The sequence below is a fragment of the Lynx rufus genome, unplaced genomic scaffold, assembly GCF_022079265.1.
Source record: "Lynx rufus isolate CCGP_SWC_20201006 ecotype Redwood Valley unplaced genomic scaffold, mLynRuf1.p SCAF_23, whole genome shotgun sequence".
NCBI classification, from domain to species: Eukaryota; Metazoa; Chordata; class Mammalia; order Carnivora; family Felidae; genus Lynx; species Lynx rufus.
In genome coordinates, this window is record NW_025814838.1 from 16,853,307 (window position 1) to 16,866,319 (window position 13,013).

General features: G+C 47.8%; 1 protein-coding gene across 1 annotated transcript in view; it reads left to right on the top strand.

Annotated features, from left to right (window-relative positions):
• GRIN2A (glutamate ionotropic receptor NMDA type subunit 2A) overlaps nt 1–13,013 on the top strand; it is a 367,443-nt gene that overhangs the window by 306,456 nt on the left and 47,974 nt on the right. Inside the window, exons 9-10 of the mRNA XM_047087732.1 lie at nt 3,195–3,424; nt 11,096–11,256. Of these exons, the coding sequence (XP_046943688.1) occupies nt 3,195–3,424; nt 11,096–11,256 (391 nt within the window). The remainder of the gene's footprint in view (nt 1–3,194; nt 3,425–11,095; nt 11,257–13,013) is intronic.

Sequence of the window (13,013 nt, forward strand, 5' to 3'; positions counted from 1 at the left end):
CGGAACACTTTTAATCGTGTTATCCTGTGGCAGTCTGTCACCGTTAGGTGGAAACCACTGGCGATTTGTTGAGAAAGCAGATTTGAAGAAGTTTTTCTGGCAATTAACATTTAAAATCTGTGTCAGAAGAAATGTTCAGGTCGTTTTGAGTCTCGACTTCAGTCCAGGCAGAGGAAATGGCTTTTATAGATACTAGTTTAAGAACATTCTCCAGACTACTGAATCACACTTGAATTCATTTGACGGTAAAAATAGTTATAAAGTGGTATTTTCCCCCAAAGAATTACATTTTCGTCTTGATAGTGCCTGACCTTAGTGCATTGTACTTGATAAAGCTGCCATCAGTAGATAGAAAATCGCACTGGGAGACATTCATTGGCTATAACTTATTAAGAGGCCCCTGTGCAAACCAATATTCGTGTTAGAGACATAAACACATTACATCACTCTGAGTGACTCTTCCTCAGTGCACAGCACGTTCTCAGTGGATGGCCTCGGGAAGGCTGCTTGGACCAAATCCCTTTCCTGAAAAATGACTTAGGTTGGTGGAAGACAGTAGGCATACAGCCATTCAAAATCAGGGTGCTTCAACTTGCCACATATTCTTATCCGGAAGATTCACTATTGGAAACAGTCAGCAGGTCATGGGAATCTGCTAGGAACTTAGTTTTCTTGAAATCCTCCCACTTCTTAACCACTGAAGAGTGGTGGTAACTGCATGAACCATCTCCAGTCAAGCTAACATAGTGAAAATGCCGTAAGTAATCATAAATTGTGTTTTAAATGGGAGAATCACCAGCCTCCACTAAAATGGCAACGTAAGTAACCAGTACAGAGGTTCCAACAGGGTGGGGTCTGGGAGGGTTTTCTGGGAGTGATCGCACCACCGTGGAGTCTGTAGTTACATTCATAGAATCAAAGTTTGTGCTGTTTTGTGAATTCACGCATTTCTCTGACAAGTATTTATTGAGGAGGTACCATGTCCCAGGCACTGTGCTAGCACAGAGGGACAACATGATAATCTGGGAGGAGACTTCCTGATTTCCCCCCTCCCTCTGCCGGGGAGCTGAGAATTTACTTGTGAAGATAACACATGAACACGTAACATTAATAATCACAGATGGTAATAAGTGTCAAGAGAAGGGGAGTAAAAGACAAAGTGAGGTGACGGGTGGGGGCACTGCTTTAGATAAGATGGCCTAGCAGGGAAGAACTTCCGGAAGACAGGACATTGGAGCTGAGGACCCGAAGGAACGAGAAGTCATGTGAAAAATGGAGGGACAAGCATTTTGTGCAGATGGAACAGCAAATACAAAGAAAGACCTTGACGGTGAATCAATCTGGATGAAACAGAAAAGACGTGAGTGAGAGCGGTGGACAGTGATACAAGATGGCGGGAAAGGCGGGACGAAGCATGTACAGCGTAGGAGGATCACGGAGGCTGCTCTCTTGGGATAATGAGAAGGGCAGGCAGGAGTGGAAGGAAGGTGCTAGTTTTCTGAGAGAAAGGATTACAGTGGTTTGGACTTGGCTGGAGATTAGTGGATAAATCAGGTATATATCTTTCAAGACAAAAAACAATCCAGAGGCCATCACATGCAACAACTCCTTCTCTGGCCAAAGCTCACACTTGGAAGACTATTGTAAAGCAAGGAATTGAGCAAGCAAACTCCCCAGCCCTTCCGTCGCCTCGAGGCTTTTTGTTTCCTGCTCATCTGCTTGTGGAAACTCCAGACATGACAGCTACAGGTTTCTTTGTGCAAAATGGCTTTCTGTTACATTTCCCGGCACGTTATGGGGAAGGTTTTATGTCCGGCTCCGTAATAGTATTCGTGAATCAGGAGTTCACAAAAGTCTTGGACAGAAACCCTGCAGCTGCCTATTTCTGATTCCCAAATAGCCATCACTTCTGGTCAGCCTCATTCCCTAATAAAATTAAGTAGTTCGTGAAGTTAACTGGATTGACTCTAATTATTATTTTTTTTTCCTAAGACTTCTTGGCATCTTGGGAATAAGTCCAGAAGATTATAAAACTAGGCAAAGAGAAACAGAAGCGCTTGAGATTGAGAATAACAAAATTAATTGCCTTCCCTTTGATGTGCTGTATAGGGTTATTATAAATATTGCTGCAGCCTGGGTTTGGCCTCCAGTGTGCAGAAAGCCTGCTTCTCCCAGGCTCCCTGCCCAGAACTTCATACCACCCGTCAATGATTCACTTCTGCTACTTTATTTATTGCCCACTCTGCTGCTGTTGCCAACCGAAGTCTGAGTAGATCATTTTTTCATATCTTCATTTACTTAAATGACATAAAAATTAACCTTCTGTTAAAGGAAGTCCTTTTTCCCATGAAATGAGGGCATAAATTGATTTTTTTCCCCCTTGTGCAAAACAGACATGAAAGCCGAAAGGCTTGCATTTTACAGCCCGTAGATCCCACCCCCACCCCAATATATTGTGCCATGTTGTTCTGCCTCTTTAGTGAAGATTGCTACAAAGAACATTTAAGAATCTTAAAAGGGACACGTAGCTGTTGCGGGGATACACCGAGGAAGAAAAAGTGCTGTGATATCAGAGTTCGTTTTCCATGACCTGCAACCAAATGTCTTTCATCTGTGAAGTGGTGGGAGAATTCAGCTGTTATTCGGGTTCCTTGATGTCTCCAATTGCAGACAACTGAAAAGTTGGGTTTAATTCCTATATTGTGCACACTTTACGTCTGAGTTTGAACAGGAGCAGTTGCGAGGGACAATTGGATCAGACTGCCACACGTCAGTCCCACTGGACCACATGGTTCTTACCGGTAGCACGGCCTGTGAGAACTGAAGCGACCCCACACATGCATTTCTGCAAGCCTCGCTAGGCTGATTAAGGAGATTGGCTCCCCCAGATGGAAATCGAATCCAAATTTAAAACCACATTTTGCAGAGCCATTTTCTTTTCCTTTCTCCCCTTTTTTTTTTATTATTTATTTCGCCTTCTTTTAAGAAATGTGGCAGAAAAAAAAATCCAGCTAGATAGAAATGTGGGGGAAATGCTCATTTTTAAAGATGCAGGGAGTGTGGTGGCTGTGGTTCTGGGACAATGAAGTACCACTGTGAGACGGTCCCATCTTCCGGCACCCGGCAGGATTGCTGGCAGCCGCCGCATTGCCCTTTCGAGAAAGTTCTGAGAATGTCCTTCCTGTTATTCGCAGCACCCCATGGGCCTTCTTTCACGATTGGAAAAGCTATATGGCTTCTCTGGGGCCTGGTGTTCAACAACTCCGTGCCCGTCCAGAACCCCAAAGGTACCACCAGCAAGATCATGGTGTCCGTGTGGGCCTTCTTCGCCGTCATCTTCCTGGCCAGCTACACGGCCAACCTGGCCGCTTTCATGATCCAGGAGGAGTTTGTGGACCAAGTGACCGGCCTCAGTGACAAAAAGGTAAGGTCACCTTACTTCCCTCACTGCCCAAGGGGCTGATCTTAAATGCTCTCTTCTCAGAAGGGCCCATCCAAACCCATCAACTCTAAAGCACAAAGCCAGAGGGTTGGGTTTTTTTTTTTTTCTTTTAACTTGAATTGGCATCTTTCTAAAAATTTTAGAAACAGAACCTGAGGCTTAGCCCTCCCAGATCTAAAAGATTCCGGGTCTAATTTGGAAGCACCGTTTCCCCAAACGGTCGTCTGTCGTATTTAGAGAACGATGACGGTGGCACTGTGTTCCAGCTCAGGCTGGAGTTCTCCCCGTAAGACAGCGCGTGGTGTTGGAGGAGACCCACGAGCCTGGACAAGGAGAAACTTGGGCGGGGTGGAAGTGGGGTGCTCTGAGCCTGTAGCGACGTCCCCGTTCTCTGGCATTGGTTGAGTCTCTAATGTGCCCCCACGCCCGGATTTCTCATTTCTGACACGAAAGAAAGTCATCTCTAAGGCCTGCCCAGAGACAAACTAACAGCGCCTTTGTACCCGTGTACCCGGCCAGCCCCACCGTCTGCATTCCTGACTCACCTGAAATTTCCTCAAGGGCACAAAAGGAGCAGAGAGGCTTTTCATTCGCCACCGGCTCCTTTGTACTCAGACACCTCTCCAGCCCTCCCTCTCGGGGCGGGGCCGTGCTTCCAATATCACACCTGCTGTCTCCATTCTCTGCTAGAATGTCACAAGGGAGGCGGGGTGTGAGTGGCTGTTCAGAAAGGCACCCAGAGGAAGAAAAGAGGTAAACCGGGTGCAGCCTTCCGTTGAAATTTTAGGTTCAGGAAGCAAATCCTGACTTGCTAAGCTCAGCAGTGTGGGGATTGCTGCCTCGCAAAGATTTTCTGTCTCGCGTACGTGGATAATTGTCTCTCTTCATAAAATCTCACCAGCATGTCTTGCTGACTTAAGTCTACATGTATCCTTTTGGCATTCGTCAACAAACCGCTGAATAGAAAATCAACCATGAAAGGCCCTAACAGCTTATCTGTGACATATGCTGTGGTTGAAAGAGGTAGAGAGAAGGCCTGTCATCAGAAGATGATGAGTGGCAGGGGTGAGTGGTTGGCCTCTCTCTGAACGCTTCCCACTGTGGCTGGAGTAAATGCCACTCTACCATGGCGACAGAGCCCTCTATTTATCTGGTGCACCCCTCAAGTGTTCCCTCCCTCTTGCTCGCACAGCCCCCCTCCCTGTACCCTCAGTGCCACAAGCAGATTTCCACCACAGTGCCCTTGCACTTACTCTGCCCTCTGCCTTGAATGTTCTTCCCCATCTTTCATGGCTGGCTCCTCCTTGACTTTCAGGTCTTTTAGGGAAAATGTCACCTCTTGGGAGGGGTGTTCCCAGCCACTGTGGCGAACTTGGCAGCTTGCGCTCATACTCCCACGATACTTCAGTTCTAGTAGAGAGAAATAAACAACACACGCATGAATGTAAACGGGGCACAAGATTCCAGGCAGGAACAAGTATTATCAAGGAGCTAAGACCTGTGAGATTAACGTTGACATGGCTGGAGGGGCTATCAGGGGAATGCTTAGGAGAGAGTTCTCTGGCACTTAGCAGGTGCTCAGGATATGTTTGTTGGGTGACAAATGCATGCTGTGTAGGACACTGTAGGCATCTCACCTGGGTCTCCTGGGATCCGTCTTCCAGCTCCGTGTACCCATCCCACTTTTGCTGACAAAGGCTCATGAGGGGGATCTTCACAGGAGGATCACCTTGGGGCACTAGAACGGTAAACTTCTGGAAAGGTTAAGTTCCCCCAATCCCTTCGGTTACCTCTAAACAACAGCTAACCAGTGTGGGAGCACAAAACCCCAGCCGTTCCTTTGCTTCTGGGCAGGGCAAACTCAGAGGTGCGATTTACTCCATGCTCTCATAGTCACGGAACCTGGCCGTGCCTCCTCATTCCTCCCTGACGTTTAGGAGAAGAGATTGTAGCAAGAGAGGCAGACAGCAGTCGTGAATGTGCCTTGTAGTCCATAGAATCCCCCACGGCCACCGGCACCGGTACGTGCCTCCCGTCACATCAGGGGAACGAAAATACGGTTCCTCGAAGAGGCGGGTTGAGGTACAGCAGAAGCATCGGGAACCAGGATTTTTCAAGAAAGTAGTTCACAGCCTATTTTGCTTTTTGTTGCTCTTTTCAAAGGCAAGGGTGAGAAAAAAAAAATCCCTTGCTACGTAGTTTTGGGTCTAAATAACATGGCCGCTTGTGGGAAAACTAATTAGAACCACTAATAATTTGACTGACCTTCTCTGGCTTTGAGACACCTCGTAACAGATACCACATCGTCATGGGACACAGCTCAGCTCCCAAGCTCAGAGCATTAGTGGCACGCAGATAGTTCGTTTAATTAACATGTTTGCTACAATTAGATAAACAGCAAAATTCTTGGAGTAAATAAGCTAAATGCTCCCAGAAGAGTAATAGCAGATACACCGAGAAAGTTTACAAAATAAAAAAATCTATATGGAATCAATTTATTTTAATACTGTACACACTCAGGTTTTTTTTTGTCCTTTTTTTTCCTTTTTTTTTTTTAAATCATGATTACCTGTGTAACAACTCAGGTTTATGATGCTTTTAAAGCATTTTGCAGTCTTAGTGCTTGCTGGGAAAAGCACCGTTGAAGCCCGTGGCGCACTCAGATGAGCTCGGGCTTCGGTTCTAAATAGGCAGATTCATAGGTAGATGTTCCCCTAGGAAATACTAAAGAAAAGTTGAAATGTTGATGGGGAAGCTTCCCAAAAAGGGTGGGGGAGCTCCAAGGTGAATGTAGTGGCGAGAGCAACGCCAGGTTTGGGGTCAAATGAACCTGCGTTCCAACCCTCGACCTTGCCATAAAATGGTTGTATGGCCTTCGGTATGTCCGTGTCCCCAAGGCTTAATTACCTAATAGGAGTGGGGGCGGGTATTAATACCTTTCTGGCAAGGTTAATATGAGTATTAGCAATAATCCTCACACCGTGCCCGGCACTTGGTAGGTTGTCCTGTTAGAACTGCTACTTCCTCCTTCCAGCCTCCTCCTCCTCCTCCTCCTCCTCCTCCTCCTCCTCCTCCTCCTCCTCAGCCTCGCTGCCTCATGAGCTGTTCCGCACCTCTGGGGGCTGGGAGCGTCGCTGCACCAGCTGGCCTCTTGTGACAATGGGGAGAATTCAGGAGGCTGCCTCGGTAGCGGAGCCCACGAATGTGTCCCCGTGGAGTTGGGCTGTCCCCGAGTGCTGCGGTTCTGCTGCTGGGTGGGCACCGGCTGCACAGAGGCCTCTGAGCCTCTCCTCCCTTCTAAGGGCCGCAGTCGGTTGATGCTGACCTCCAGAAGCTCGTGGGGCGTCACCAGCAGGAGCAGACCGTGCTCGAAATACAGATCCACGTGCTAGTGACCCTTATCTGTAGTCACAGAAGACAGATATATTTTTAATTTTTTTTTTTAGTCTTTATTTATTTTTGAGAGAGAGCGAGAGCTCAGTGCAGGGTGGGGAAGTGGGAGGGGCAGAGATGGGGGGGGTGGAGATGGAGAATCGGAAGCAGGCTCCAGGCTCCCAGCTGTCAGCACAGAACCTGACGTGGGGCTCGAACCCACAAACTGCAAGATCATGACCTGAGCAGAAGTCAGACGCTCAGCCAACTGAGCCACCCAGGCGCCCCTAGTTATTTTTAATAAATGTGTAGTTTGGATGTGTAAGAGGAATAAAGAAATGTCCTGGTCCATTGCCACATTTGCCCTAAGCATTTTATTCCCCAGATCTGCATCTGTACTTGCTCTGTCCTGAAGGGCTTGCCGTGTCTTGCCCTCTTGGATGACTTCCAGACTTGTTCACATACTGGATGGGAGAAAAGTTTAGAATATAACCCTCCTAATCCTTTGTTCTCCAGATTAGAAGGAAACTGGCTCCATTATTTGGCTAAAGTCACTTTGGGTGACAGCAGGTGATGAGGCAATGTGTATCAAGCCACGTATTCTTTGAAGGACCAAATGATTAATTGCAAAATCGGTCCCCACTTTACACATAGAGAAACTGAGGCTTGGAGAACTTAGGCAGCTGCCCCAAATGACTCAGTTCCTAAGGGGCAGATGAGGAGCTGAATTGTCTAAGCCTAAGATCAAGTGAAGGCAATGAACTTGACCAGGGAGTATAGTCTTCAGAGAGAGAAGCCCCAGGGAGTTCCACTGACTCCCTCCACCCCCGGCATCGTGATTACATTGCTCTGTGGTCTTGCTGACCATGGACATCTCTGTACCACGCTTTCCTCTGCTACAGCCCACATCTGTTTTGTTCTCTTTGGACACAGAACTCTCTGGGAGAAAGTTGCACAAGAAATCATTTCTGAAAACTACACGGACGATGTCCTCAGTGGGAGGCCCCGGGATTTAAGAGATGACCCACACTTGCCTCGTGTGCCTACGGTCTATTTTTCACACTGTAGGTCCTAGCTTTTTAGTGAGCCCTGAAATTAATGTAAGGGTTGTGGCCATTAAAGAAATAGAACATCTCAGTGACATGAGAATAGATCACATGTAGAAAGAGTGCAGGGAAGTGGCACGTGTGTGTGTGTGTGTGTGTGTGTGTGTGTGTGTGTGTGTGTGGACAGGGTATACGTGAAGAATGTCCTAGTCCATAGAGTGTGTTTTGAGAGTCATGCTGTAAAAAGTTTGACAGCCTTGGGGCACCTGGGTGGCTCAGTCGGTTAAGCATCCAACTTCAGCGCAGGTCATGATCTCACCGTTCGTGGGTTTGAGCCCCACGTCAGGCTCTGTGCTGACAACTCAGAGCCTGGAGCCTTCTTTGGATTCTGTGTCTCCCTCTCTCTGCCCCTCCCCTGCTTGTTCTCTCTCTCTCTCTCTGTCTCTCAAAAGTAAATAAGCATAATGAACATAAAAAAAATTTTTTTAAGTTTGACAGCGTTTACTCTAGTGGGAAAGGTTTTTGGATCTCGGTGCTGGGCTGAATTTTGTGGGGGTGATGGTACAGTTAAGGCCTGAGAAGTGTGGAAGTTCACCACTGAGGCTGAACATCTGCCTCTGTCACTGTGCAAACCCAAGGTAGGGACCAAAGCAAACCTGTAAAGAGCTATGTGGCCCCTCTGCTGCAGACGGGGAGTGAAGGGGACGACATCTGGTCAAGTGGACCATCTTCCATGCCTCTGGAGATCAGAAGTGGCTGACACAGCACCTAGATTTCTACAGAGTACTTACCTGTGTCCCCAGAGCAGGCAGCTGCCGTGCCACGAGCGGGGCTGGTGCCTCTTCCTCTTTTGGTGATGAATTGAGGCACTGCCCACCAGAGGGAGTGCAAAGAGCATTTTGTTGTTCATGCGCACACACACACACACACACACACACACACACATGCACACACACTCAACCAACGCAAGGCACCCAGCAGGAAGATCTCATTTGGCCAATGTATGGCCACTTCCCCCCAAATGCAGTGGTGGCTGCTTATTACACAGCGGCTTGCCTAATTCAGGGGACACGATTTTCAAGTGGAAATTTTAATTAACGGTGAAATGAAGTGTGAGTCTGGAAGGAAGAACGATGGTTGTGGTTGGTCTGGCTCGGGTGAACTTGGATGCCTTCTCCAGCAGTTCTTAGCTGCGTGTAAGACATGCTGACCTAGAAGTCTCAGATGCCTCTGGATCCTAGCCCTGGTCCCGCCATGGGTTTGCTGGGTGTCCTTCCCTTCTGTGGGTCGCACGGTCCTCCCTCTAAAAGAGGAGTGGTTACTAGCGATGGACTTTGAGGAAGGACAGAGTTCAGACTTTAACCTGAGGTCAGGCATAGGTGCGATGGAATTCTGGACTGCTGCTTGCAAGCAGTGTGATCCTAAATAGGTCGTGTAACCTCCCTCAGCCTCAGTTTCCCCATCTGTAAAATGGAGCCTCTAAGATTTGTTACCTGGCGATTCGTTGTGCAGATTAAATGCTCCAGCATCTGTAAAGTCCTTGGCACAATGCTGGCCCTAAGCAAGTCCTCAAAAAGTGCCAGTCATTATCATTACTGTATAGTTGCAGAATTTCCTATTTCACGGAAAAATGAAGCCCAGGTTACTTTTTTTTTTTTTTTTGTCCATGCTGATAATAAAATTGAAAAGTAATAATAACTATTTTTGAGTGCTCATTCTGTTGCAGGCACTATTTTAATTACTTGACAAATTTTAACAATTTTAGAATGCCCCACTAAGCCCTACAAGAGGAGTACTGATCTGGAAAATAAATGGAGGCAGTATAAAGTGACTTATCTAAGGTCTCATAGTTCATAAATGATAGAACCTGATTTTTTAACTTTTGAACCTGAGCTCACACTTGTACCTATTGCCCTCTGCTGACTCTAGATTTTAATTCTGTTTCTGGGACTCAGACCTAGTACTCTTGACTCCTAATCTCACTGGGCTGTCCCAGGCACTGCACTTATGAACACAATATCAGTCAATCAGGGAAGACAAGTGGAGCATGGACAGCCAACCTTAATGGAGGCTTGAGAGCCATTCAAGATATGGGCATCCCCAAGAAGCTAATGGTTCCAGCTCAAGAAACGTTCATGGAGGCTGCCATTATGCCTGGAATATATTAGGTCCCCAATAAGTGGGCCATGCATGAATGAGCGAGTGGGGAATGAGTAAATGGCAAACACAGTTACTGTAGCGGAGGAAACATAATTTTCCCTCTACCCTTGTAGGTTCTTGGCTGAGACACCTCTATAACAAAAGACAGATGAACAGGAGAAAAACAAACAAAAGTTTAATAGCATGGATACATTCTGTAGACGTGGGACATGCCCAGGAAAGCCAAGTAACTCTTTGCGATGGCCCAAGCCACCAACTTGACCACTGTCACCAGCTAAGGACAAAAGAGAGACACGGGGGGCGGGGGTGAGGAGTCCTGTTAGGGGAGCTTGTCAGGAAAAGCACAGTAAACAAGGATGAGGGCTGTTCTATAGACTTAAGTTGGTGCCTTCAACAATAAGAGTTTCTAGAGATGAGCCATCTTCCTTCTCTAGGTGCTGAGAGGCAGACACCCCTACCAATATCAGTGTGTCTCTTACAAAAGGGCTTTTACTCTTCAGACCTTGTCCTGTGTCTGCTGTTTGTAAAAATAACCAGCCGAAGAGAATCCTTAGGCCAAGGAGGCGTATCCTGGCGTGATACATTGTGTTGTTCATCATTGCCCAGGAGCGGTCATGGTAATTGTGAATGAGGTTCAGACAAGGGAGTGATTGGTGGGGAAAACAGAGAAATTTCATGAGAAGGTAGATAAAATGAACCGAGTTAAAGTAACACCTTCATTTCGGCGCAGTTAGTGTTTCCTGAGCACGGCCCGTGTGCCCACCGCAAGGCCCGTCTATAATGGGGCCGAAAAAAGTTAATGCAACAAATGCCTGTCGCACACGCAGCCAGGCCCTGTGCTCGCCACTGGGGGGACAGTTGGGAACGAGACAGACACTGTTTCTGACCTCTCAGAGCTCACGGGCCAGTGGCAGGTGGGATTAAATAAAAAAGGAAACAGAAATGAATGGTTTTTCAGCTGTCCTGTGCTAGGGCGTGCATATGTTTAACTCCCGACACAAGACACAATGGTGGCTGACTTCTCCTCCTTCTTTCTTTGTCTCTGTCCTGTCTGTCTGTCTGTCTGTCTCTCCAGTTTCAGAGACCTCACGACTATTCCCCACCCTTCCGATTTGGCACGGTGCCTAACGGCAGTACCGAGAGAAACATTCGTAATAACTACCCCTACATGCATCAGTACATGACCAAATTCAATCAGAAGGGAGTGGAAGATGCCTTGGTCAGCTTGAAAACTGGGTAAGGATGATGGGGATTTGTTTTCTTCTCTGCAGGCCCACCAGCCCATAAACCTCGCAGAAAATGACTCTGCGTGCCTTGGTGCTTACCTGCCTTCGCAGCTGTGTTTTCCGGAAAGTGGCTGTGGTTCAGATGAACCCCACGTGAGGGCTCTTTTTGTTAATCTCATGAGCACCACAGGTTTCCTTCTGAGTCGTGTTAAGGAAACACAAATCCAGGACACTTGAAAATGCAGAGAACCAGAGGGGTTTCTTCAACTGATAAAGAAGTTGGTGCAACCCTGTGGGATGTTTCAGCCAGAGAGAAAGATCTAAAGGGCCTGTTAGCCTCTCGAAGGTGCTGAAAACAGAGTGCTGCAGACTTTCATCTGATTTGGGGTAGGAGTTTTTGGCGAGTGGCTGTATGTAAAAGCTGATAGTGTAGCACTGACGAAGCAGAAAGGAAAGCTGGAGAGAAGAGCAGCGTCTCTAAAGGTGCAGCCGATGTCCCCGTCCACCTGTTGGCACTGCAGAGTGTAGCCCACTCGGAGGGAGGACCTGCTGAGAAAAGACCGCAGAGGCTAGGATCTCGGGAGGTGAAGCTGGAGTGTGCCTCTCCTCCCCCCGTTGATACCGTGTGTGGCTTGGGACAGACGCTGAGTTGTTCCCAGCCTCATATGTAAGATGGAAATCGTAACGGGACCTAATTTGTAGGGGTTTTGTGAGGATTGAGGGAAGATGTGCCGGAAAGCATTTTGCACAGACACGACCCGACTGCCAGTGCTCTCAGTTGGTGTAAAGGTTAAATTCTCTTCTGTGGCCGCTTCAAAATGCTGGGGATGTGCAAAATGCGTCTTGGGAGGTGTGAGACATGACTGTTGTGCATCATCCCGTAGTTTCATCCACAGCCTCTTCCTTAGGGGCCCCGTCTAAACCCTCAAGCCCAACCTCCGCACGATTTCCAGGAGCTTTGGCCGGTCGCATTTTGTCCCTTCATTCTCTTTGGAATCTCTTTGGTATCTCAGCAGGGGCTGGGACAACACGTCTTGAGAAGTCGAGCCCATGGCTTACCCCAGGCTCATTCACGTGCCGCGCATTCTAGCTCAGAGTGATTTTTAAAACATCTCATCGAGGCCGGACACAAATGCAGAGAAGATACACACATCAAGGACAGTGCTTGACGACTTTGTCCAAACTGACCATCCGTAGCCAATCCCTAGAAACCCTGCCACGCCCTTTTCCCCCGCCACCAGCCTCGCTTCTAACACCGTAGACTCATTTGGCCTGTTATTCTAGCATCTCAGTAAGATCACACTGGACGTCTTCTTTTCCGCTCGCCTTCTTTCAGCCCAGCAGTCTGTTTGCGAGATGGCCACGTGTCACTGCAGGTCTGTCATTGCCGTGGCAGTGTGGAAGTCCACTGTGGGGACATGCCACAGAGTCATCCTCGTCTGCTAGTCGTGAACGTTGGGGTGGCGTCCCATTCGGGGATGTTTGGGGTAATGCTTCCAGGGGCATTCTCACACATGCCCTCGCTGCACAAGGGAGTACACCTCCCTTGATACATACTTAAGACAGGAATCGCCGAGCTGTAAAATGCATGTGTGTTTGATCTCGGTAGATACCAGAAAATTCTGATGACTTTCCAGTTGAGCCCCAGATATGGGTTTTGTATGTTTGTTTCTGCCATGGTCTTTTCTTCAACATACACTGTCGGTTTGGATGGACCATGAACGCAAATGTGGATGACAGTGGTTAGAAAGAGCGAGTGGAGTCTCG